The sequence below is a fragment of the Rattus norvegicus genome, chromosome 14 (assembly GCF_021556685.1).
Source record: "Rattus norvegicus strain SHRSP/BbbUtx chromosome 14, alternate assembly SHRSP_T2T, whole genome shotgun sequence".
Classification (NCBI taxonomy): domain Eukaryota; kingdom Metazoa; phylum Chordata; class Mammalia; order Rodentia; family Muridae; genus Rattus; species Rattus norvegicus.
In genome coordinates this window covers 76453288-76480069 of record NC_141547.1, presented here as the reverse complement: position 1 = coordinate 76480069, position 26782 = coordinate 76453288, and the positions used below count along the sequence as shown (strand labels likewise).

At 45.6% G+C, this 26782-nt stretch overlaps 1 protein-coding gene across 3 annotated transcripts in view; it reads right to left on the bottom strand.

Moving 5' to 3' along the window:
* The window catches only part of Clnk (cytokine-dependent hematopoietic cell linker), a 181587-nt gene that overhangs the window by 72412 nt on the left and 82393 nt on the right, over window positions 1-26782 (bottom strand). For all 3 annotated transcript variants that reach the window (XR_015637096.1, XM_087584568.1, XM_087584569.1), the window contains exons 4-8: window positions 23530-23558; window positions 13118-13155; window positions 9128-9269; window positions 7217-7329; window positions 3330-3375 (exon numbers count right to left, since the gene is read on the bottom strand). Coding sequence is in view for 2 of the 3 variants with exons in the window: in XM_087584568.1 (XP_087440694.1) it covers window positions 3330-3375; window positions 7217-7329; window positions 9128-9269; window positions 13118-13155; window positions 23530-23558 (368 nt within the window). In the remaining variant the exon portion in view is untranslated. The remainder of the gene's footprint in view (window positions 1-3329; window positions 3376-7216; window positions 7330-9127; window positions 9270-13117; window positions 13156-23529; window positions 23559-26782) is intronic.

Here is a 26782-nt window from a genome sequence, read left to right as displayed (position 1 = left end):
AGTCAGTCTTCTGCTAGCAGCCTTCAGATGAAATTGTAGAATTCTCAGCTCATCCTGCACTATGCCTACTGTATGCTGTATGCTGCCATGTTCCTACCTTGCCGATAATGGACTGAACCTGTGAACCTGTAAGCTAGCCCCGATTAAATGTTGTTCTTATCAGAGTTGCCTTAGTCATGGTGTCTGTCCACAGCAGTAAAACCCTAAATCAGTACAGGACAACCATGCTACAATCTACCGACCCAAAGAAGCTAAGTAACTGGGAGGGACCAGGTGAGGATGCTTGACTCTCACTCAGAAGGGGAAATAAAGTAGACATCAGAGGTGGATGGATAGAGGGAATTGGCTAGGAAAGGCGGTGGCAAGAATTGGAATCATTTGTGGTGCGAATTGGGGGCAGAGGTGTTGAGAGAGCTGGGAGAGAGAACTGAAATCAGTGGCCAGGGAATCTCTAGGATGAGATAGAGACTTGGGACAGGAGAGGCTCCCAGGAGTCCATGGGGGTGACCCGGCTGATACTTCTAACAGATGGGGATATGGAGACTGAAGTGGACACTTCCTGTAGCCAGGTGGGACTTTTAATGGAGGAAGGGAACCATTAATCCACCCATAAAACCTTTGATGCTAAATTTGTTCTGCCTACAAGAAGACGTAACCATAAAGATGGAGTAGAAATTGAGGGAGTGGGCAACCAATGACTGGCTGTGCTTGAGACCCCTGGGAGAGAGCCAACTCCTGACACTATTAATGATATTCTGCTGTGCTTGCGGACAGGAACCTTGCATAACTGTCTTCTGAGAGGCTTCATCCAGCAGCTGCTGGAAACAGATGCAGAGACTCACAGCAAAATATTAGGCAGAACTCAGGGAGACTTGTGGAAGAGTTAGGAACACAACTGAGTGACCTGGAGGGGTCAAGGACACCACAAGAAGACCTATAGCGTCAACTACCCTTGCCTCATAGGGGCTCGCAGAGTTTGAACCGTCAACTAAAGAGCGTGCATGGGCTGGATCTAGGCCCCCTACACATTTATAGCCGATGTGCAGCTTGGCCTTACATATTTTGGTCCCCTAACAACTGGAGAGAGGCTGTCTCTGACTCCGTTGCCTGCTACTGGATTACCTTCCCCTAGCTGGGCTGCCTTATTTGGCTTCAGTGGGAAAGGATGTGCTTAGTCCTGCTGAGACTTGACATGCTAGGGTGAGCTAGTAACCGTGAGGGGCTTAAGGGGAGGAGGTAATGGGGAGAGGCTTATTGAGGGTGAGACTTGGAGGAGAGGAAGAAAATCAAAGTGACAGTAGATGTCTAGAGAGGTGGACAGCAGCCACTGTGATCACTCTCCTGTTCCCTGTTCTCGATTCACTTCTCATTACAAGAGTAGAGTATGCTACTGACACCGAAGGCTTGTGCATATTGAAGGATCAGGCCTCAGCTTGTGAGCCCTTGGGCCTTCTGCTCCCTTTCTCTGTCAGAAGGAAAAAGGCCTTTGCACAATTCACCTCAGGGTTTGTAAGAATGAAAGCACATCAGCTGAGAGAGTGGAACTGCAGTCAAGTGGGCAGAGCAGCTGTTATTAAAGGATCTAAGAAGCACCGAGAAGACAGCATCTCCGTGTCACACTGGGGAGTCCAATGGAGTCAGACAGGAGTCTGTGAGTCTGTGCAGATTGCAGAGGAGATGGGTTTGGGGTGTTAGAGTCCTTCTTGAGGTACGAGAACCCTTCCTGCCCCTGTGTGATTGGGGCTCCCATGCTGCCACAGCTGAAGTGAGTGGGCATCTGGATTGCCTGCAGGAGATCTTGAAGAGGTACGTGTTCCTCGGGAAGGTTAGGCACCTTCTGCAGGTCTCACGGTAGGCAGAGGCTGAGCCCAGCCTGATGCCCTTGCTCTGCCCACCCTGCTTCCTGCTGTGAGCATCCTTCTCTTCCTTTTCTGCCATCAGCACTGTGGCCCCAGGTGGACTTTGCTGGGAAGCCAGGTAGGGATGCAGAGGGAGGCTGGGCACTTATTTACTCTGCTGGTTCTGGTCATGGTTTATCCTTTGTATATTACATGTTCACCAAAGACTCATGGCAGAGGCTTGTCGTCAGCCTGTGACACTTTGGGGGAGTTTGGGGGAATCTTGGGAAGGAGGAAGGAGTTAGGGGAGGAAGTTAAGTCATTGGGGGCCTGTCTTTGTTGGGGATGTTGGTACTCTGGTCCCTTCTTCTCTTTTTGATTCTCAGCCATCCTCAGATCATGGGATTTTTCTTTAGCACACTCTCTCCACATAGCGCTTTGCTTCACGCAGCCCCAAAACAGCAGAATCACTTGGATGTGGCCCAAGATCTCTGAAACTGTGAGCGAAAGCCACCTCTACTCCTTCTAAGTTGGCTTTCTTACAGCTTTTTATTGTAGCAATGGGAAACTAACACAAATCCCTCCCTGGGAGGTCCTCAGCCTCTAGCCCCTGCCCCTGCCCCTGTGGCTTTCGGTAGCTCCTCCCCATCTCTCTGGGCCTAGGGTAGGGATGGTCCCTGTTGGTGTCGGCCCTGCATCTACATTCTTTTGTTCTTTCCCAGTGCCCAGCACACTTCTGTAGTTTCTTTGTAGGTACACTTTCTTAGATTACCTTACTCTCTGTTTACCGTCTGTCTTCTATTGGGAGTGCTGTATTCCCTCCCTAAAGGTGCCCTGGTGTGTCAGACACGTTGGGATTCAGCACTAAGCACACGGATGGTGAAGCTGGTCGGCTTGAGTTACGGGGGGACTGTAAATTATGAGACTGACATCTTTTTCACTGGACATTGTAAGAGGTGATGGGGGTAAGGGAAGATGATGAGATGGGAAAATGATGAGACCAATAATGGATACCGGAATTTCTCCAGCTGCCCTTAGTTTCTGCTTCCGGCATTAGTGGAATTGATTGCTTCCTTTCAGGCTCGTACCTGTGCTTCTGTGTTCAAATTGAGTTGTTTTGCCTCAAGCTGTAAAGCCCATTTTCATTTTCATTAATCAACATTTTAAAATTAGATAGGAATATCTTGTAATTTTTTTTTCAGGGCATGTGCTTGTAGAAATGACTTATTTGAATGCAATCCATATGTTTTTGAAACAATGCCTCCCTCATATAATGTAGAACAGAATATGAGTTTTCACAATCAATTTCTTGGTCAATAAGGTAAGGCTGTAAAAGAGTCAGGAGGCGTGCTTGACTGCAGAATTGAACAGTCATTTCTCAGAGCAGAATTCAACAGAGCTCCTAGTGTATGGGCGCCTGTGACCACAAGCAGGACACAGACCATAGCAGTGGGAGGTAGACCATGGGGGTTTAAACTCTTGAGACTTTACCTTTAAAGTGTTGACTTCTGACATTCTTGGAGGTAGGCTTGTCCACCTGTAAGAGACAATGTGGCACCGTTAGCTTAAACTGATCATGCCACAACCAGGTGTCTACCTACTGTGTACGGCTAGAGTCCTCGGCATACATGCATGTGTCCCTGGGTCTACTGCTCTCCGAGACTGCTGTGTGCACATGGTCAGCAGTTGCTCAATATCTGTAAATATATGGATTGCCACCAGAGAAGACTGTGGTGTCTTGAATGCTATTTCGTATGGAATCTAAGGTTTGAAATCCCACATCGCCTCTTTCAGCTGTGAAAGCTTGGCACCTAGGGTCTTAATGGTCTCAGCTTTTACATCTTTATGGTAGAGAAAATAGCCAGTGTATGTCACTGGATTATAATGAAGACCAGTGTACATGGCCAGAGTAGGCCAGCACAGTGAAGTGTGACCTTTAGTGACAGCTCAGGCAATGTCATTTCATTTCTGTCACGCGCCAACTGTGAGGGTGTGGTGACTCACTCAGCTCCTTTCTGTGACCATTGAGGTGAAAAAAAAAAAAAACAAAAACCAAAGCACTTCCTTGTGAGGATGGTGTGTGTGTGTGTGTGTGTGTGTGTGTGTGATAATGTGGTGCACCCAGAGTGTGAGCTGTCACTCTGACATAGCACAACTGTAGTGTCATCGCTGGGGGCATAGAGAACTGTTAATGACAATGGGATTCGAAGAAATGAGGGAAGATGATGACAAAGTGCCAATGCCTTGGAAAGACTTTTTGCCCAGTCAGCACTGGGACCTTAGTGTTTGTCTTTACAAAAGCTGATTGGTTGGGCAAGGTGCCTGAGCAGGTCTGCATCTACTGAGCCCCAGTCCTTACACTCAGAGAGGTTGCCATTCTGCAGTCTAGTCTGGTTGGGACACAGTGGTGGCTGGGCTTGTTTGTTTGTTTATTTATTTATTTGTGACCCTGTATTCCTTCACAGAGGCTTCAGCTTCCGGTTGCTATCTTGTCAAGCAGCTGCTGGATGGCTTTTGAGTGTTCTTTGTGCAGCCGCAGATTTCTGACTTTGTGAGTTGGCCATTCACCACTCTGACCACACCCCACTGTCAGCCTGGTTAGGGCAGTAGACAGGCCCTCTCCACTGTACATGGACTCTGCATGTTTAGTGTTTCGCGATGGGGTTTCCTCAGTGTCCCTGCCTGTGTGTGTAAGGTTTTGGTGACTTCTGTTGGTGAATGTGTGAGTGTGCAAGCATGTGAGTATGTGTGTGTTATGATGCATTGGTGTGTATGTAGTGAGCATGTGTGTGTGTGTGTGTGTATGTTGTTAGTATGTGTTATATGTTTGTGTGTGGGTAGTATGTCTATGTGTGTATAGTATAGTGTATTGGTGTGTGTGTAGTGTGCCTATGCGCGTGTAGTATGGTGTGTGTTTGTGTGTGTATAGTTTGTCTATGAGCGTGCAATATGGTGTGTGTATTGGTGTGTTTGTGTGTATGTGTCTTGGTGTGTGGGTAGATCTGTGTGTGTGTAATATGGTGTGTTTTATGGTGTGTTGGTGTGTGCATAGTGTGTCTATGTGTATGTAGTGTATATATGTGTGTGTAGTGTATATATATGTGCGTGTGTAGTATGGTGTGTGTGTTGGTGTACGTGTGTAGTTTGCATATGCATGTGTGTTATGGTTTATGATGTGATATATATATATGTGTGTGTGTGTGTGTGTGTGTGTGTGTGTGTGTGTGTGTGTGTGGTGTGTGGTGTGTTTTCCCTTGGACAATGCTTACTCAGTATCCACTTTTCACTTGAACAACCAAAAGTGTCTCTAGTCTGAACGAATGTCCTTTGGGGCAAAATCTCCCTGTTGAGAAAGAACTACTGATTACAATGCATATAATTATGGGTGAGCATAGCTTGGCACACTTCTTCTAGACATCAAGCCCACCCTCTCATGTCACTCTTAGACTGTGTGGCCCTCTGCTAGATTGTGGGTGCTGACTCACTTCATGCTTACAGTGTTTGGTATACAGTAAGTGCTTAGCAGCAAAACACTGCTTTAGGGCAACAAAGTTACGATCATCCCAAGGAACTGAGATAAGAAAGGCCCTCCATAAGGGTTATCGAAGATCCAGTAGACAGATAGTGTAATCTCAAAACTAATAAGAAGCAGCTCCTGGAAATGAGGTTGTTAATGAAAAAGCTAATCTACTTGCCACAAAAAGTTCCTTACTTTATCAGTAAAAACTGTCTGAACCGGGGCCAAGGCCTTACCTAATTAATAAGAAAGTTTCTCTCCTGGCAACCCTTTCTCCTCGCCTGACCTCTCACTCAGCTCAGCTGATTTGCAGTGACAGGATCATGGTTCTGCTGTGAAGTGACCCATCAGAAAGAAGAAACTGAGGCAATGCAGATGTGTGGACTCTAGGAGACTCAGAGTCTTCCATGGTTGGCTTTAGATAGGGTCTTATGTAAGATTTCAAAGGCTTATAGATAACCTGTTAGGTCAGCACAAGACAGGCTAGTGTGTAGTCAATATCAAGAGAATTGGCAAGTCTAATGATCAGAGTGGACATGCCACCAGGAGAATTGGTGGCCTATGCAGAAGCATGCTTCTGGTTATTAGTGAATGGTGTCATGGGACAAGAATCTAACAGTGAGTTCCCTCTTCATAAAAACCCATGAGTGTACCAGTGAGATCCAGTTTTGTGGAGACTTCCTTGAGTTGGGTATGTTCTGTAGAGCTGGAACGGCACGTACTGACAAGACTTTTACTTGTGCCTTGAGCCTTTAAAACGTTCTCATCAAGGGTTGAGTATGTTACTCAAAATTCTACAGGGGAGACTGTATAGCTGTACAACGTATGCTGATGAGTTCTTGCTCCCCCCCCATTGCAACCTTTGTGAATGGACTCAGTGTGAGAAGAGAGGAGCCAGGGCATGTTAATGCAAATAATATTCCTTGTATGATTCTGCCTCTAGAGGAAACACTGATCTGAAATGTGTCAGAATATCATCACCAATGGCATGCAGACCTGGGGGTAGGTCATCTTTATCTCAGTGTACGTGTGTATGTGTGTGTGTGTGTGTGTGTGTGTGTGTGTGTATACATATATACATGCATACATACGTACATATATATATGTATGTATGTATATATGGTTTATATTTGTATTTGACGTTTAGAGACAAGGTTTCTCTGTGTAGCCTTAGCTGTCCTGACACTAAATCTGTAGACCAGACTAGCCTTGAACTCAGAACTCAGAGATCTGCATGCCTTTGCTTCCTGAGTGCTGGGATTAAAGAGCCCACACTGCCGAGCTTTTATGGAGTATGGAATATACATGTATAATATATACAAGTATATATTATACATTTTATTAAAAATAAAAACCTATGCATGTGTCTAGAACATCTTCATTTACAAGGTATTTCCATAAAATTATCTGGGATTTCTCTTGATCACCATTCAGGCCAGCACATAGAATGTTCCTATCTGGTTTGGACAGGTGATGCAGAGGTTCGATGATCCTGAGACTTCTCACTGCCCGGGTTCATAGTTGACAATGCTGGACTGAGAGTCTTGGCAAAATGATATATTATCATCAGAGAGATTTGTGTTCTAATTCAGGATCTGAAGAATGCGATGATAATTAGATAAGGTGTAAATTCTTTAGCTTGGTGACTGACTCATAAGTCTTTATCAAATGTAAATTTTTGTTCCTTCTAGACTTCTCCAAAGGCCCATGATCCCGTAAGTCACACAATTCAGCTTCCCCAAGCCTCTCCTGACCGACTCATCATCTGTTACAATGCAGTGTGGAAGGACACCTGGGGCATATGTCTGTGAGCTAGCTAGTGCCTTTCCCCTGTCAGCCTCTCAGGGCCCCTTTTACTCACATCTTCTTTCTGCGGATTCATCCCTACATCCCTGATTTGCCTCTCAGTGGAGACAGAAGGCTTGGGAGGTAACAGAAGGGGAGCCTCCATTGCATCCTTGAAATAGCGTGTATCTGTGGAAAAAGAAAGCTGGTAAGCTTGTAACTTGAAGCCCGTTAGATTTGGGACATTGCAGCTCAGAGGTACTCACACATCCTCACATTCACAGTCGTAAAAGCTCAGGTATCAGGCAAACAGCTCTTTTGGGGGTGGGGGTATTTCAGGGAAGAGGGTAGAAGAAAGAGGGACTATTGTGGAAGAAAGAAAATATTCTTTAGTGTACAGTGTGGCTGGAGGGATCACCATGGAGGAAAAGGAAAAACTCTCACAGAGGAAAACGATCCCAACTGAATCGGCCAGAGCAGGAAGCTAAGGTTCATGGTGGACCTGCTTGTTCTGGTTCACAGCAATCCTACCAAAGGTGGCCTTGACTACCCTTCATTGTTCATGCACCTGAGAAATACTCTTGAAGATTAATGCTTGCTCTGTCTATCTGTCTGTCTGTCTGTCTATCCATCCACTTGCTCTATCTATCTATCTATCTATCTATCTATCTATCTATCTATCTATCTATCTATCTATCTATCTATCCACTTGCTCTATCTATCTATCTATCTATCTATCTATCTATCTATCTATCTATCTATCTATCTATCTATCTATCTATCCACTTGCTCTATCTATCTATCTATCTATCTATCTATCTATCTATCTATCTATCTATCTATCTATCTATCTATCTATCTATCCATCCACTTGCTCTATCTATCTATCTGTCTGTCTGTCTGTCTGTCTGTCTGTCTGTCTGTCTGTCTATCCACTTGCTCTATCTATCTATCTATCTATCTATCTATCTATCTATCTATCTATCTATCATCTATCTACATAACAGTTTTGTTTCAGACAGGGTCTCAGAACATGGCACAGGTTGGTCTGGATCTCACTGTATAGTTCACGCTGGTCTCAACCTTGTGGCCATTCTCTTGCGTCAGCCTCCTGGGTGCAACTATGGAAACAAGTTAGTACATCTGTCCCTGGAGCTTATCGCCAAACCCATCTACCTCTTTTTCTTCTATGCTCTTATGCCTTTTTCTGGTATGTATTTATCTCTCAATACATTTTATAATGGTGACCACTGCAGACCAGATAGTCAGTTGATGCTTTTGGGTATTGAATACAATGTAATCATTATCGTTAGTATTTGTTGTTATTGTTTGGAGTCAAAGTATCACCATGCAGGGCAAGCGGGCCTTGAACTCGGGATCCTCCGGCTTCAGCATCTGAAGTGCAGCAGTTAAGGATGTGTGCCAACTAACCGGTTCATCATCACCTCTTACAGAACAATTCCCCCTAAAGAAATTTCTATAGATTCATGTCTGTGAGCCAGGCCCTCAGACATCATGTGTAGTTCTTTCTTCCCTTTATAGAGGCATGGAGAACCCGCTGACACTGTCCAGGTGAATAAAGGACAGAGTGGGTACAAAGCCAGCGTCCTCCATCCTGATGGGTAGGGCTTAAGTATTGGGTTCATTTTTAGGCTGGCAAGCTGCAGAGTGAATCACCTGAGTTAACGTTTTCTCTTTTCCTGCTCTCCATTCAGACTGTAATATTATGTCTCACATGCCTGTCTTCCTGTCTGCCCACCTCTCCCATGTTCCCAGTGCAGGGACAGGCCTAAGGCTCAAGTAGAATTCTGCCCTGACTGTGGCAGTAAGCGGGAACAGAGTTGGACTCCATGCACCATTCATACCATCTTGAGAGGAGCTCTCTGGGGTTAATTCTACTGTGAAGCCTCTATTCAGACCAACATCTGAGCTCTGCAGAGTGAGGCTGTAATCACTATGTGATGCTGTGGGTGGAGCCCCAGGATACCTGCATATTCTGATTCCTGGATAGGTCTGGCTGGTAAAATTTTCATCGACGGCCACGCCCTCAGCAGCTGGAGCTCAGGGTCTTCATAGTCGTTGTTACTGCTGCATTTTTCTCCATCTGGGATCACAGCCAAGTTCCTTCTCTAAGTGGGTGAAACATTGGAGTGAGTCCAAGAGAAGGACCGTTTTGGACAAAGGCGGCATGTCTCAGTCTCAGTGCTGGTTTAGGGAGCCATGCTGACTTTTTTTTTTTTTTTTTTTTTTTGCAGCAGGCATTAAGATTCTGTGGTCTAGAATCTTACATAGAAACGCAATTCTTGTGATAGGGAGACTTCTAAAGATGTCTTCCAAATACCCTCATTTCTTTGATCATTCATTCAAAAGACCTATCTTGCTCTGCTGTGAGGGGATAGGGCAGCTATAAGTTGCTAATGAGCTGACTTTAAAATATAGAGGATTCTGAGTCATCTTGGTGGGCTTGATGTTTTTGTGAGCCCCAGAAAGCACAGGGAGACTGTCAATAGTGATGTTACATGTGGAAAATCAAGGACCCTTGAAAGCAAGTACAGTTTAGAGGTGTAAAAGGTTCAGAGGCTGGAGAGATGGCTCAGTGGTTAAGAGCACCGACTGCTCTTCCAGAGGTCCTGAGTTCAAATCCCAGCAACTACATGGTGGCTCACAACCATCTGTAATGAGATCTGATGCCCTCTTCTGGTGTGTCTGAAGACAGCGACAGTGTACTTATATAGAATAAATAAATCTTAAAAAAAAAAAAGGTTCAGCAAGGATATATGGTCAATCCCATTCAAGGTTCAGCTTGCTTCTATGCAATTGTAATAGAGATTAGCTTTTCTCTAAGTGACAGATAACAATTTGACAGTAGAGAAGAGAGAAGGAAAGAAGGACAGCAGCATATCAAGAAGAACAAAACGCTTGAGTGTACTGGGCCAGAGGAGCGAAGCTTGTGCTAAAAAATCCGAAGGCATGCTGGTGGAGGTCAGGATCACCTAAGAAGATGCTAGTGAATGTGAAGAGGCTCGCTGTTCATGGATTGGAGCCTTAACCTTGTTAAAACAGAATTCGTTAAAAATTGATGGACGTATTCAGTAGGATTCATATAAGAATCCAAGCTGTGTTTCTCAGGAAATTGACAGAAATTTTTATAAAAATTGACAAGCAGATGCTCAAATTCCTATGATGACACCACCCCCTATCCCAGTCACATCCATGCACCAAAGGAAGGACACAGAAGATGCCTTATAGTCCTTACAACCCTTTGGTACCTTGAGTTTGGACTTCTGGTTTCCAGGGCTGAGGCCTGACCAGGTCAATGACAATGGTCTGGATTCAAGGCTAGCCTGGGCAGTGGCATTTCGATAGGCTAGCCCAAGCAGGCTCACAGGTGTCCTCATCACAGGTCTGGGTCTGTAGCCTGTTGATGCCAGAAGGGGAACCAAGTCCCAGCACATACATTCTCGTTGCGTTAGCACAACTGAGTGTGCACCTTTGGGTTGGGCCTGCAGCCAGCAGCTGGTCCGTGTAAGCAGGCACCTGGCAGTCATGGTGTCTTGCCACCAGGAGTCACCTTAACTCCCTGGATCTCAGAATGCCCAACTCAACTTGACCTAGGACAAACGTTAGTCTTCATTTGAACCTAATGGAGAAATCCAGGGGACAGGATGAAATTACATCTGTAAATGCTGACTGCCCTAAAGGTCTAAGGACTGCTGTGCAATGCCAGGAGTCCCAAAGGACACAGGATAGATGGATATCGTGAACCTGAGCTTGGATCCTTTCCCTGGAGAGAGAATTCTGCTTCACAGACAACTCCGGAACTTTTCATTTGGATTCTTAATGTTTTACAGTCAAGGGTTAAAAAAAAGAATAAAGTTGAAGCTGTTGCTTTATAGCCATGACTGTATCCGTGGCTTTCCATAGTAGATTCCTGATATATGGTTGGTAAATAAAGTAATAGATTTTAATAAGGCTGAGGGTATAATTATTCCTAAGGGTGTGACTTAAAATATTTATGTTGTAATTTGTCTAGCTATTAGGGCTCAGTTTAATTTACTTTTGGGTTAGATGACCAGCTGCATACTCCTATGGTTAAGTAGAGTAATTAATTACAACTATACATGCTTATCAAATGGAGAAGTGGAAGGAAGACCATTTATGCACAAAACCCCTCCCAGTCAGGACTAATGCTCTGACTGACAATGTCAGAGGTTGAGGGAGGAGCAAGCCTGTCTATCAGCACTCTCAATTGTCTCTGGAAAGGTAGAGAAGAGTCACAGGGGAGCCCTGTTTCTAGGTAGGCAACAGGGAGGCCTATCAGCAGAAGAATCTCTGAGCTCCCCTCTAGATGAGCTGGAAGATGGGGTGAGTCAAGTGTTACTTCTCACTGTGCTAGTTCACACCCCCGGCAAGTGAGGATAGCCCAATCAAGCTGTGTGATAACTCAGGTTAGTTATCAAGGTCAGCAGATCCCCTGCTGCCCAAGTCAGAGCAGGGTGGAAGACCAGAGTTTGCTTACCCACAGGAGAGGAGCTAAATCTCTGGGTACAGAGTTGCATGGTGACAGTGGAGCTGTTCCTCAGAGGACAACACCACCATGCAATTGGCCTTCTTGTTGGGTCTTCAGAGATAAACTGGGCTATGATGGGACATTTTAGTTGGGAGAGTATTGGTGATAGTGTGGATGTATCATCACTATGTCCTAGACCTAAGTTGTAGAGGCCACGTTCTGACAACAGGGAGGCTACTTCATTTCCCTGAGGCAGATGGAGGTGACAAAACTGGCTTATTTGGCCGGAGGCTGAGGGGACATATAGAGATTCTTGGTATTTGTCCCATGACAAGGACCAGGACATTAGATACTTTCCTCTGATTGATGCTTTGTGTGAGGCAGAGTCAACTGCTCAGAGTTTAGTGGGACTCTGAGTAAATGACAGAGAGGTCCTGATACGGACAATGCAGGGACGGTGGGTGTAGGCTCCAGAGTCACACTTGGAACTGTTTGTGGAGGGCAAAATGGATAAAGGTGCCAACGGGCATGGTTTTCTATTTCCTGAGAGGGGCTTGGTTTTAAATATAACAATTTACATCTCTCTCATATTATCCATTAGATGTCTTCCTCAGGAGTCCAAATTACAAGTCTGATATATTTTACTCATGAGCCACTTATGTAAAAACAAATGTTTTGTGTGTGTGTGTGTGTGCACTCATGTGTATGTGTATATTTGTGCTCATGGGTAAGGGTCCACAGCTTTAATTAAAAACTTAAAGGCACATGTCAAACAGTAAGAAGCCATTTTTTCAGACACCATCCATAGCCGTACAAAATATGTAAATTATATTAATAAATAATTTAGCATAATTCATTATAATGTTTGATATTTGGGTGAGTATTTTAAATTTTAATCTTTTTCTTTAGTTGTTAAAATTCTGGCCAGTGCTTCTAGTAGCTTCATGAGATGCTCGCATGTCTGGTAATTTCTATATTACCAAATGTTTATAGTGTAATTTCAACATGCTGTTACTTAGACCGTGTTGCAAAATATCAGTGAGTCTGTTGAACTATTGATCTGAAATGGATACTGCTTTTTTTGTTTGTTTGTTTTAAACTTTCAAACATCCTCAGGACTAAAACAAAAGAGAATATTTTTTATATTATTAAGTGAACATCATCGTGAAATTACCTTCCAAATGTTTGCTTCATTTTAAAATTTCACCGTGAATTGTGGTAAAGCAGGCATCTTGAGATGCACTCACCAACACTGTGTATTCGTTTTTACTTCTGTCGGCTTTAGCAAAACCATGAGATGTAGAACAGCGGGTGAAAGGCAGTTTTCCCTACCAGGAGAGTATGTCACTTGGAAGAATTGTTTCTTTCTTTTAAATTCACTGTGTGATGTAAAGAAAAGAAGTCCAAACAACAACATTGACTTTGTAAGGATCAGAGACTGACAGTTACCGAACACAGCAGACTTACATGATCCGGAAGTGGTTCCAGAACTGCCCGGCACGGCCCTGCCAGAAAACACAGATCGAGTGTTACTGTAAATCCGGTACCAGCCCACAGCATCCGAAGATGGACCCTCATTTCCTCTAGGAGTCCTATGTGTATTTCAATTTATGTTTGTGACTCCAGTGCGCTTCTCATATCTCACATTTTAGCTGTGGATCAGGTAGAACAGAGCATGGGAAAGGGGTACAGAAATCAAACCCCAACTCAGGGTGACTGTGGAGGTAAGAAACTCTCTTTCCACTGCAGGTCAGCTTTCCTCTGGAAAGAGACTTAAATACCTGGCGTGGGGGCGGGGCACACCCTTGGAATCCCACCACTCAGGAGGGAAGGTGGAGGCAGGAGAATCACAAATTCAAGGTTGTATAGTATGGCCCTGTAGTAAGAAACAAAATCGTGGTGTGTGGGCTGGGGATATTAAGCACACACACACCTAGGTCCTGGGTCAGTCTGCATCACTGACCCAAGAGCAGCAAGCAGGGCTGAGGAGACGGCTCATTGAGAAGGGTGTGTGCCTCGCAGGCCTGAAGGCCTAACTGGGAGCCCCAGAATCAGTATAACAAAAGCACTTTGAAGCTGGCTTGCAATTCCAGTGCCCCAGGGGTGCGGTGGGGGTGGGGCTGGGGGTGGAGGTGGAGACAAGCAGATCTTTGGGGCTTGTTGGTCAGTCAGCCTACTTTGCTTGGTGAGTTTCAGGCCAGTAAGAGACCCTGCTTTAACCACACAACACAATACAAACAAAACAAAGCAAGATGGCGGATGCATTCTGATGTATCCTCTGAATTCTGTCAACACAGGCATACATGCAAACACAAGCGTGCCCTCCTCACACTGCTCATAATAGAAAACAAATCAACAAACAGATGAAAACCCAGGAGAAATGATCGAAGAGTTCACGCCCCAGCCCCTGCAGTCAGGACCAGGCAGTTGAGGAAGTGGCACCATAGCACTGCATAGCTCCTTCACAAAGAGCTCTGTCTGTGCCCCTGCCTCCTCCAGTGCCTCCTCCAGTGCCTGCAACTACTTTGTGGGCAGAACTCATGTCTCTTCATGAACCTGTCCCCAGCTCTAGGCACATGCCCCAACATCCAGAAATCGAGCTACTGCGCTTTCGTCAGACCAATGTAGTTCACTTGAGGTTTCTCTCAGCTCCCCAGTTTGGACTCTTTTATGAAAAACGGCTTAGATGATGCAGCCCACTCAGTCCACTGTTCTAAAATTTTCTTCCCGATTATACAAAACCACCCAAGAACTGCTCATATGGGTGGAGAATCTGGTTCCTCCCAGACTGAATGTTCCTTAGCTGTGTGGTAATTTTATAGTCATTAGTCTTGGTTGAGGAATGCAAAGGAGAAAATATTTTTAAGACCTCATCTTTTTTATTAGCACACATGGGAGACATTTCCTTTAGGCTTTAAGACCCTATAAGCTTCTTAGCAACGAGTCCACTTTGATTCAATGACAAGCATCGTTTCTAAGAATGCATGCTGTTCCCTTTTCTTTTGGCTGCTAGGAACTTTAGGACGGCTTGTGTATGGTCATCCTATTATTGTCCCCACAGAGCACAGACCTAGTGTTGCTGGATCTCCCAAATGTATTTCATGTCATGTCCCCTCTGTGCCTGCCTGGGTCTGACTCACCTGTAACCCTCATACACCCTTAGCTTCCTGGGCTAAGTATCCGTTGCTATCTGATGTCCTTGCTTCCTGGAGCTTCCGCCTTGGACCATGCACGCCTGCTTAATCTCACTAAATCATTCAGTACCTGCTTTCGATCTCCTCCAGAAAAGAGGCAAGTGTCCCATGAATTCCTTGTGGGGAGTCTACTTTTCTGATCTAGGTTAAGATTGTAGTGCCTCCATGTTCCAGATCTTCTAAATGTGTTCCCATTGTGGTAGAGTTTTAATACATAACTTTGAGCATAGTCTTAAAGATGTACACCCATTTATGTCCCCTTGACATAGGGCTGACAATCTAGGTACCCCGAGAAGGCCCTGGAGCCTTGCACCTTGCTGTCCCTTTCACCCTATCCAGGTTTCCCTGTGTGAATCTCTTAGATACTCTATATTGCTGTGAGAAACGTTGGTGAAAAACAACATGTGGGAGGAAGAGATTTAGTTCATTTACAGCTCGTAGTCTATCATGAAGGGTGGTCTGAGCAGGAACTCAAGACAGGAATTGCACCAGAGGAATGTTGGATTAGTGGCTGGCCACCTGGCTCATGCTCAGCTCCCTTTCTTAGACCCCACCCCCCAAGACCACCAAACTAGGGGCAGCATCGACGCCAGCAGGCTGGCCTCTCATACATCCATCATTAATCAAGAAAAATGCACGACGGACTTGCCCAATGGGCCAATCTGATGGAGACATTTTTTCTGTTGTGTTTCCACCTTTCCAGAAGACTCCAGCCTTACACCCACCACTCAGGTCAAGATTAGGCTAAGTACAAGTTTCCTGCCTCGGGTCAAGACTAGGTCAAGTTCCATTCTCTACCCACAGTTCTCAGGAGGAGCAGGGACTTTCTTGAAGAACCGCAGAATGTACTGACTGATAGTCACCTGACCCTCTGGCCCAGATAGAGTTCGAATGCATGTCAGCATTTGCTAGCCAATAGAGTTGAAGGTCAATATGTTTAGCCAATAAGTTTAAACTGTAACCTTGCTGATGTAACCTCTATGCCTAAAAAGGATAAAACCTGCTTGTTATAGCCATTCGGGGTCACCCTCTAGGCACTGGCCACGAAGGGGCTGATTGAGGGTTGACTCCGAGGCGTTGGAAGAATAAACCTCTTGTGTTTGCATTGAACTCCATTCTCGTGTCTCACTTGGGGGGGGTCTCCTGGTAGTTAAAACTCACTTCAAACCTAACAGAGTTTGTGTCAAGTTGACAAAAAACTACCCAGAGCAGTACATTTCTCTCCTGACTCCAAGTCCAGGTCAGTTCCCCAGAGCTCTGCCTCAGACTGGCCCTGCATTCTCGCCTTTCCTGTTTGTCTCTTTGTAGTCTAATTTTAGCAAGAACCCTACAAAGTCTGTTTAGCCAGGAGCCCCTTCTGTGCCTCAGCAACAATATCTAATTGGGGTCCACAGCTTTGACCGTCTCCCAGGGGACATCTCTTTCCCCTGGCTTGTCTTCAGTGAGAATCTTGTCAGGGTTCTTTTATCCCAAATGTTTCTTCTTAGTTATTTTCCGTCATTGCCCCCAACCTGAGCATGGACTGTGGAGTCCCTTTTGTTGTTGTTGTTGTAGTCACACTGAAGCCACTCCCTCTCTCTCTCGACTGCCCACCCCCTTTGCTGTAATCCCTCTCCTGTCCTGATGCTGGTGGAGACAGTCAGCAATTGCTTCTTTAAACTTATTTTGAAGGCTGCCTCCCCACTCCCCTCCCCCCCCCGAAACCCCTACACCGTCGTCTCTTCTCCCTGGACCCCACACAGCAGACTGTTTTCAGGTCACTACAGCACTCCATGCACTTCTGCATCAATAACACATCTTGTCTCCCTGTCCAGAATATTGCTCCCCTTCACCCCCACTCCTGGGTTTTGCCTGTGCCTATATCCTTTCTGATCCTCATATTCCCCTTAGAACATCATCTCCCCCGGTGACACCTCTGGCTGCCAACCTCAGTTCCCCTCTGGCTCTTCACTCCCCCTCACCCCCCCATGACTCGGCAGACTCACCATGCCTCATTTCCCTTCTCAATGGGCGCTCCCACAGAGCACACCTCCTGGGTGTTTAGGAACTGGCCAGGCACAGTATGTGTTGTGTCTTTGGAGACTCGAGGACTGAGATAAATGACCTTGGCTTGCTGGATCCTGCACAGGACAGTTTTGCTAGACTCAGCTAGAGGCAGAGTCAGGCATAGCAGGCCCCAAGATCCTGTGGTATCTTGGAAGGCGTGGGGTAAGGTGCATTCATATCAAGTTGGGATGTGAGCAACAAAGCTGCCTTGTTTTATCTCACCCTGACATTTGTAGTACATTCGTTATAGATGTGAGTCCTGACTAATTAATACATCCTTTCCTGTTAGCCCATAACACCCAGGAATGAAGCCAGGAGACACATTTTATATTTATAGATCATGGCACCTGCCCCTTGATAATACCTTTAGCCCAACATGTCACAGAGACTGGTTGGTGGTCTATGGCAAATTCACATCACAAGAAGAGTCATGGCAGATATGGCATGTGGCTCAATGGATATACCCTAGAATGGAGGCCAGTGCCAGACTGACAGATTCCCAGGATCTCAAGTACATAGACCATGGCCTCTTCTATTGTTAGACGAGCTTGGACTTCACCATTCCTCTAGCTTTGCCCCAGATCTCCACCAGAGTGGTTCATTTTTCCTGGAATTCAAGCATTGACTGATCCTGTTGTTTAGACTGTGACTGCTTAGAGAGAGAGAGAGAGAGAGAGAGAGAGAGAGAGAGAGAGAGTGTGTGTGTGTGTGTGTGTGTTGATGAAATCTTTCTGAGGTGGGTCCTAGTCATTGGGCATATGCCCTTGGAAGAGATTTTGAGACCCAGACCCTATCCTTTCTCTCTTTGCTAGCATGAGGTAAATAGCTTTGATTCACAATGTGTGACCTGCCCCTCCCCCACCATCACGAAGGTCCTTCTCACCACAGATCTAGAGCAAAAGAGACCAAGTACTAAACTCTCTGAAACTAAGAGCCCAGATAAACCTTTCTCCTCTTATGCTAATTGTCTCAGGTACTTTGTCACAGTGGCCAACAGCTAACTCCGCTGGCTTGTAGAAGAAGATAACAGAGGAAGCAAGTTGTTTAGTAAGCTTTCATATTGGCCTCCAGATGTGAGGGGTACCATGAGGGGAGTTGCTTATTACCTACAGGCCCTGATCAGCTTCAGGCAACACCTGGGTTCTGCGAACCCCTCAAGGAAAATATCCTTTAACCAAGAACATTTCTTGGAATCTTATTTCAAAGAGGGATAGGAAGATGAACTTGTGAGATGTAAGGCCCAGGGGTCTGCAGAGGGCAACTACTTCTGCTCCATGGCCAACAACTTCTATGATTGTCCTCTTGCTTTCAGAAGCAGAGCCAGTGATGATGAAGGCACGTGACCAAGACCTTTCATGGTCAGCTCCATCGTTGCCATTGGCACCTGGTATATATCAGGTGCTTAAACAGTGAGAAATGAAAGAAAAGAAGGGGGCGGGGATTGAGCAAAGGCAGGGCACTCTATAAACCTAAGGAACGTGGTCTACTTTTTGTACACGTTTCCATGGTGCCATTCTTTCAACCTGAACCAATGATGGAGAAGTTGCTGCATAATACCTGACAGTCCTTCAAGTTGGACATTGTTTCAGATTCTGTTTACATGTAGACCATCCTGGATGCACAGGTCTCTGGAACCTCAAGACTGGTCCATATTCTAAGTTTTTCTGGTTAGTTACCATGGAGATAGTTACTTGTGAAGATATCAAAAGCAGGTCCCAGGACAGGGTATGCTTATGTAATAAGTAAAATGGGAGGTGTACAGAGCTTTAGAGCTGTCTCTTCCCTCAGGGAAGCAGGTCTCAGACAGGTTCATTGTCAAAAAAAAAAAAAAAAAAGCTTCTATTTTTAGTTTTGTTATGGGAGATTAAGGTGATTGGAGAGGAGAGCAGGGCACAACGTTTTGGGTTGACTCCAGAGCCACAGGCTACTGGTTAGACTTAACCACGCATGTATTGAAAAACCAAAGGCTCAGAGATGGTCTTTATCAATTTCTGAATATGCCATAGGCTTCTGGGAGCTTCCTGGATCTACTCGCCACTTGAGGCCTGCTGGGTTGCTGGCTATATGGTGCTGTCTGTGACCACAAGTCCAAGTTCTGGTCAATGTAATTTAGGCAGAGAATCCACTCACAGCTGCCAGGAGTCTTTCTTAGGTTGTGGCTTACTCTCTTATCTTCCTCTAGCTGTGGGGTGCACAGGCACCATTATTGTGGGCTCATAGGGTTCAGGCCAATACAACAGAGGGAGCAAGGAGATGGGGTAATGTTTGGAATCACTAGGCCTCTTGGAAGCAGAGATACCAAGAGACTGTAGGCAGGTTATTTCTGGATTTGCCTTATGTAAGTAAAAAAAAATATTTAACAGCTATTTCTCATGGTTGAGCCTCTGTGAGGTTTTTACTTGGCTTGCAGCCTTTAATGTTTTAGTTCCTAGGAGATGTGAACTTGGCATTTGCCAGCAACATAGTAGCATCCCTAAGCAAAGGGAGGGCGGGGGTGGGGGGTGGGGGGGGGGGGAGAAAGGCAAATATGTTTCAATGGGGGCTATTCGATGTTACTAGGTTTAAATCCTCACCTGACACTTTCTGACCACATGGGCTCAGACAAATGTCTTTACTTTCAACCGTGGCTAACTGATGTTACCCTGTGGAGTGGCTCAACAATATATATCCCAAGTGACGGCTGAGATGTTTTTGTCTATGTTCTCAAGGTAGAAAATATCCACAGCTTCCAGAGAGTGTGTGAGCCCTTGGCTCAGTGTCCACGAACAATGCGTTGTCTTCTGTGTTTGTCTTTTCAAGTTCAGTCCCGCAGCCAGGAGTTTCTCACTCAGCCCAAGTCTATGGTCCTGCTGACCTTTCACAGAAATCCTTCAAGCCGGCTCCTCCTTGGCAGTGAAGCTCAGGGATTTAGTGGCCACATTTGATCCCTTTTGTAAGGGCTGAAAGACCGAGGTTAAAGTTGTTCGCTGTACAATCCCAAGTACACGTGGTGGGCTTGAGATCTTCTTTACTGCCTTCTTGCCAGCCTACCTAATTTCTCTTGGGCCTAGTTAATCTTATTTATATGTGAATATAATGAAATCGATCCTCTTGCTAAAGCTACCCAAGGTTATAAGATCCCTGGCACATACACTGGGGTGGGGTGGGGTTGGGGAGACAGAGAGACAGACAGACTCATAACTTTCTGGGTCTCCCAGCTTTATTTGCCGATCTACAGCCCCTTGCCTTGATACTAAGAACTGGCAATTTGGAAATCTCAAACAGTGAGAAGGAACTGTCCCTGGAAGCTGGAGCACAGACCCAGTGCTCTCACCGGTGACCCCTGGAAAGTCACCCACTTCTATAAGTTTTCATCTCTTTATCTATCTTGCACATTGCTTGGTTGGGTGTGTCAGGTGTTAATGTTTTATTTCTCTATTTTTATGGACATCCCATTAGATCACATATGGGCCAGTGGTAAAGCTGGCTGGCTGGATAGGCAGACAAGGGAATGGGTGGGAAGGAGAGGCAACCCATCCACACTCCTAGGAGCTCCGCAGGAGTTAACACAGTGGCTGTCTGGACCACCAACAGAGGCTTCTGGGTGGGGATAGTCTAGAGACCTGGAGCTTCCTTTTCTTTCTTCATCGCAGCAAGTGATTCTCTAAAGCACGTTCTACGGCTATCTGCACTGGACTTCCCTTGTCAGACATAATGCTTGCTTCCTTGGGTTCATCAAAGGCCAGCCAAAGTAGAAACCCCAGGGTGGGCTGTTGACTGTGGGCACTTCTGCTGTGTTTGAATTTTGAAGGCAACTTCACAAACTGTGTTTTGTGCTTCCAGGAATTCGGTGAGGGCCTCGCTCTGACTCAACTGTCTTCTTGATTTACGCCTGTCCACTAGTGTTCTGAAGTCTTGGGAGAGTAGAGTTAGAGCCTCCTGCTCATTTAACTTGGCTACTGCAATGCATAGAATTAGCCAGCAGGGGGCACTGGAGGCCCACATATTTTGTACCTGCTGGTTTGCCTTCCTGTTCTTAAAAATCTTTATTACATTTTTGTTTTTAAAGTAGGGAGGATATCAACCTTTAACACTCATCACCTTAGAAAACTAGAAGGAAAAAAACCCTAAATGTTTCCAGAGAAAAGAAATTTCTTGTATCTTTAATAGAATCAACAAATATCTTACCTTTCCTCAACCCCAAGTCTATAAAGGGACTTAGGACAGAAGGACACACTTTCTAAGTAAGGCAGGCATTTGTCCACAATTTCACTTCTTAGGCACCAGAAGGAGATAACTCACAAGTTCATCTTGTTGGACAATGTAGCACCACGGATGCCTCTGAGGGGCAGCTACATTGACCCATCATTTATACCCGGTATAGTCCATAGAGGACTTTGTTAACATTCAGTTTTTGAAAGATGGTTTCTACTTTATAAAAATGTATGTTTCTATGGAAGAAATTATAAGATGCAGACATGCAAAATAGAAGAGGTGTTGCTTCATTGATACAACTGACATCAATGTTTGATGGCAGACATCCTCCCACTGAGACACAGATACAAATAGAGGGCTACATACACACACCCACACTGACAACCACGGACAGACACAGACACACATGCTCACAGCAGATTCACACACACACACACACACACACACAGACACATACTCACACACACAGATACATACTTACAGAGACAAATGGATACATAGATATAGGTATGTATCTTTTCATATTGTGAACATCCTGTGAGGTACACACACACACACACACACACACACACACACACACACACACACACACACACTCACAGCCACCCTCATAGACTCTCTCTCTCACACACACATACACACAGATACATACTTACAGAGACAAATATGTATCTTTGAACATCCTGTGAACATCTTGTGAAATTGTGAACATCCTGTGAGATACACACACACACACACACACACACACACACAAAAACACACTCTTCACCGTGTGAACCAGTATACCTCTTCCCCCTGTGCACACTGTTTTCTTGCCTACTCCTTCACAAACAAGCTCTCAACATTTTCACAGGCACGAATGGGCTTCCCACAATTAAGATGGCTGCAAGGCGTTCGTTCTCATGGATGACCTACTATGATCTTAACAAAAACATTGGGAAAACATAGGGAAGGATGCAAGCACCATAAATAACCTAGGAGTGTGTGGCTGCCCTGAGATGGCCACTCTCTGGAATTATGCACTTTCTGCATGTCCTTAGTTACTTCAAATCTGTTAAGGTGTTTCAGACAGGTGAGTGGTCTGTGATAGCATCTATGTCTGGGCAGACCACCTTTTTATTTATTTTTTAAATCTCAGTTGACTTCTTAAGAATCTTCTTTCTTTTCTTTGTTTCTATACAGCTAGCTACATTGACATGGCTTCCAAGTTACCAGCTCATGTATCCAATGAACAGCTTTATTGCTCTGGACAAAGCCCCTTCGAATGTTCTAGCTTCCTCCAGGATTCCTGTGGATGATGGGAGACGATGAAGGGAATTGAGAAGATTGTATATTTGATACCAAAGACTCCGGAAGAGTTTGGAGGCATCCACCTTGGAGGACTCAGAGCTGGGTGGGAGCATAATGGCAGATCGGGGGAGGGAGGAGAGGGCTGAGTATCCTCCGCTGTTTAGCCTCACGCTTCACTTTGGGACTGTACCTTGGCTTTTGGGCTACTCTGTTGCAGCCTGTGTTGGGTGCAGGGTGCATGCTGCAAGGCACCTCTCCACACCAGATACAGAGCTCTCTAAGATTCGTCCACTCCCTTGACATTTCTTCTAGCCTCGTTCTCTTTCTCTCTCTTATTTCAAGCCTCACGACCAAGTCCCAGTTTTCTAGTAGAGTTCTATGGGATTTCCCATTCTTTTGTTGCACCCATGGGAGGAGGGGGAGGAGAAACCTGTAGTAGATAGTTTAGAGGAAATTAATGCTAGCGAATTGCTCAGATCTGCATTTATTGCACAGAGGAAGGAGCTTGGGCTCAGAGAGAAGCCCTCTACCCAAGGCTGCACAACTAATGGGTGAGCATTGGGATCCCCCACGCATCTGCAGATCTGTGGGCCTGCGACAGACCAGCTGCGCTCTGGGGCAGCTGGAGGGAAAGGCTGCAAGAAGCCAACGCATTGGGTGGCAATGCCAAGCAACGGGTGGCATTCTTGTCCGTGGAAACACAGCCATCTGAGATGGGTGCCTTTTCTGAAAGCTAGGCTAATGCGGTCACCTTGCCTACAGTCCAGAACTACATTGGAGTCATGCTCCAGATGTTTGAGGCTAGACCACAAGAAGCCTGTAGCTTCTGTCCTGTTCCCTTGAGCTGCTGTTCTTTTCCTCTTGGGACGCGCCCTATTAAAACCCTACCACCAGTGTGTCATCGGACTTGCCCAAGCCAAGGGCTCTGGCCTTCCAGTTGTCAATGTCTAAGTACCAGTCACCTTAGAGAAGGACGTCCCCTAGCTGCCTGAGTCTTCTCCATAGAGGCCTAGACATCATGGCTGTGCAGAGAGGGATAGTCACTGCTCCTTCACATATACATCAAATAAGGAAAATCAGAAAAGAGTAGACAGGAAAATCCAATGGGCCAGGCTGTCATCACATCACCTAGAGGACACAGAACCCATGACTCACCTTTGGCACTGCTGAGGCGGGGCCATGACCTAGGGCAGAAAAGAGAATCAGCATGAGTGTTGGCTACTGAATTCATCACAGGCTCCAGAAGAATGTGCACGTGCAAGATGCATGTCATGGCTAATTCTATGAAAATAGGGCAAGCATGTTCATATCTGTGCAGGTGCACAGGCGTGAGTGTCCATGCATATACATTCGCACTTGTGTATGGATGTGTACACATGTGCGAGCAGGCATGTGGAGGTCAAAGGACAGCTCGGCTTGTTCCTCTGCTGTGGTCCACCTTGACATTTGGAGACAGGATCTGTCATTGGGCTGGAGCTCACCAAATACGCTCATGAGCCCTAGGCATCATCTTATTCCTGTTTCCCCAGAGTATAGTATAGACATGTACTACTGCTTCCTGCTTATGAAAAACACTTTATGTATGTATGTACGTATGTATGTATGTATGTATGTATGTATGTATGTGGGTTGGAACTCAGGCTCCTACCCTTGCAAGGTAAGTACTTTACCCTCTGAGCAATCACCCACCTAGCCCGGCCTGTGCATAACAGAAACATGGAGCAAGCCCTTCATGGTTGTACTACTGTTTGAGGTAACATTTTATTAGAGATGATCTAATAGAAGACATATATAAGAAAAAAATCGGTACCAGGTTCCTATGCACATGTTATGAGGATGCATGTACACATTTCAAATCAAAACAATGTATTAATGTGTGTGCCTGAATGCGTGTGTGTGTGTGTGTGTGTGTGTGTGTGTGTGTGTGTGTGTGTGTGTGTGGTTTGTTCCGGTGCCATGGCACATATGTAAGGATCAGAGGCCAACTCTTTGGACTCGGTTATCTACTTCCACCCTAGCTCATTTCTCTGCTTCATGCTCTAGGACGGCCTGTCCTATGAGCTGCCAGGCAATGCCCCTGTCTCCACCTCTCACCTCACCTCAGGAGGGCTTCGATGACAGATGCCTGTGACAGCACTAGGCTTTTTGGGTGGGTTTTGGACACAGGACTCAAGTCGTCAGGATCGCATCACACATGAATAGATGCACACAGTAAGACGCATAGGTGTTTAGATGTCTTCACATGAGTGTGAAGGAGACCTTTGTGACATCGTATTTATTATGCAGTGTCATTGAAAAACACATTTGTTGGCCACATGGCACTCTTGGAGAGGATTTAGGTTCCGGCTAATTGTGACTATTGTAAACAAGATTGCAAAATTCATCCATTCTTGCATTTCAGGCTCATCTGTGAGTATCTCCATGGATACTCCTGGATATGTGAACAGTAATTTGGCCCAAGGAAAGCACCAGAGTGGAGGCATTCTCAGCCCTTGGCTGCACGTTTCTCAGATTCCCTCTGGATGGTGTTGTATATTGATTTATTTACTGATATATATATATATATATATATATATATATACACACACACACACACACACACACACACACACACACACACACACACACACACACATACTGTAGCTGTCTTCTGACACACCAGAAGAGGGCATCAGATCCCAATACAGATGGTTGTGAGCCACCATGTGGTTGCTGGGATTTGAACTCAGGACCTCTGGAAGAGCAGTCAGTGCTCTTAACCACTGAGTCATCTCTCCAGCCCTGTGTTGATCTATATTAACTTATATTCTTATCCATTGAACATGAAGTGGCCACTGTGTCTCACCACCAGAATCCATGCTCCAATCCCACTTTACCTATTTGACACTTGATCCGTATCGCTCCAGTTTCATTTCTGAGGTGGCTCCCACGTTTGAATAATTATATGCCTCTCCCCTTTGGTAAGTCACTTGGGCATGCCTTTGTTCATTTTCTGATGAGAAGTTCTTGGCACAGTCATAGACGTCAGCCTTGGACAATGTTCCCTTGGGTGTAACTTTTCCTTAGATTTGGGTTCTGGTCTGAAATGCCCCAGGGTGATGGGAAGCTCCAAAAGTTGCCGCTGTTTCCGTGAGCTGACTTGTTTGCGCCTTTAATAACCCCTGGCCCTCGCCGCACACCTTTCCTCCGAGGCTCTCTAAGTGCGTCACAGCTGCAATTAATTGAGCATCGCAACACACATTGCGTGTAAATATTTATGAGGCCTATCTTGTGGCTGGGATGTTGGGCACACAATAGTTAAGCAATGAAACATTAGTAACCAGGAGACCAGAGCTCAGGAGTCCAGATTACTGCCTGTTCTGATACTGCCCCTTCCCTAACTTCATCTTCCAAATGACCTTGGGGAGCCGATGTCCTCCCAAATGAGAAACAGGGCAGAGGGCTGCACAAATAGCCCAATCCAGACAGTCGCTGAGAGGCAAGGAAATCACTTTCAGCTTTGTTGCTACTCCAGCTTGGCTGTGTCCCTACCCAAGCCTGTGGGATGCGCTGCATCTCACTGGGGAGCCGCCATGCATCTGCAGCCCAGAGCCCTGTGGTTAGCAGTTGGTGCCCTTTCAAGTTTGCTGAGCTTCAGCAGAAGCTAACAGTAAATTACCTAGTGAGACTCGAACTCTGGGTGTGTGAACACTCTCCTGTCTACCCTCTTCCCCACCAGAGAACCTGGCTTTTCATTAGGCCTCACAAGGCATCCAGATATGCCACTCGTGACATGTGCAATAGAAGGAGTTTCTGTGACTGTGGCCAGTGAGTTCATTACGAATGGAGCAAAATTATCCAAGGGACTGACTCCAGGCTGAGATTCCAAAGTGGGCCAGACAAAGGTATGAGCTTCCGTGCCAAAGGAAAAGTCTTCTGCAGGTCCTAGGGAGGACCTGCACACACTGCCTTCTGACCTTGGCCTCCCCAGGATTTTAAAGTGGAATGCTAGGCAGGAAAACCGAGGTCTGAGCCAAGGTAGTGTTCTTTCTCTCCCTGGACTCTGGGATAAGGCCTTTTGGCATACAGCAAGTAGAACACAAGATAAAAAAAAAAAAGAGCATCTGTCTGTCTGTCTGTCTGGGCACTGAGCTGGCTCCACTCTTTTTCAGCTGAAGTTAACATATTTACACTTACCTTCTCCATGTCTTTTTTCCCACAAATGCAATTTTTAATTTTAGATTTACGGACTGATCAATTAACAGATTTTTTTTTTTTTTTGAGACAAGGTCTCTCTATGGCCCACCTGGTCTTGCTTTGAACTCCACACAATCCTCCTGTTTCAGCCTCCCAAGTGCAGGGATTACAGATATGTAACAACCTGGTCCCTACTTTTACTGATGACGTCCAGAACGCCATCGGTGTTACC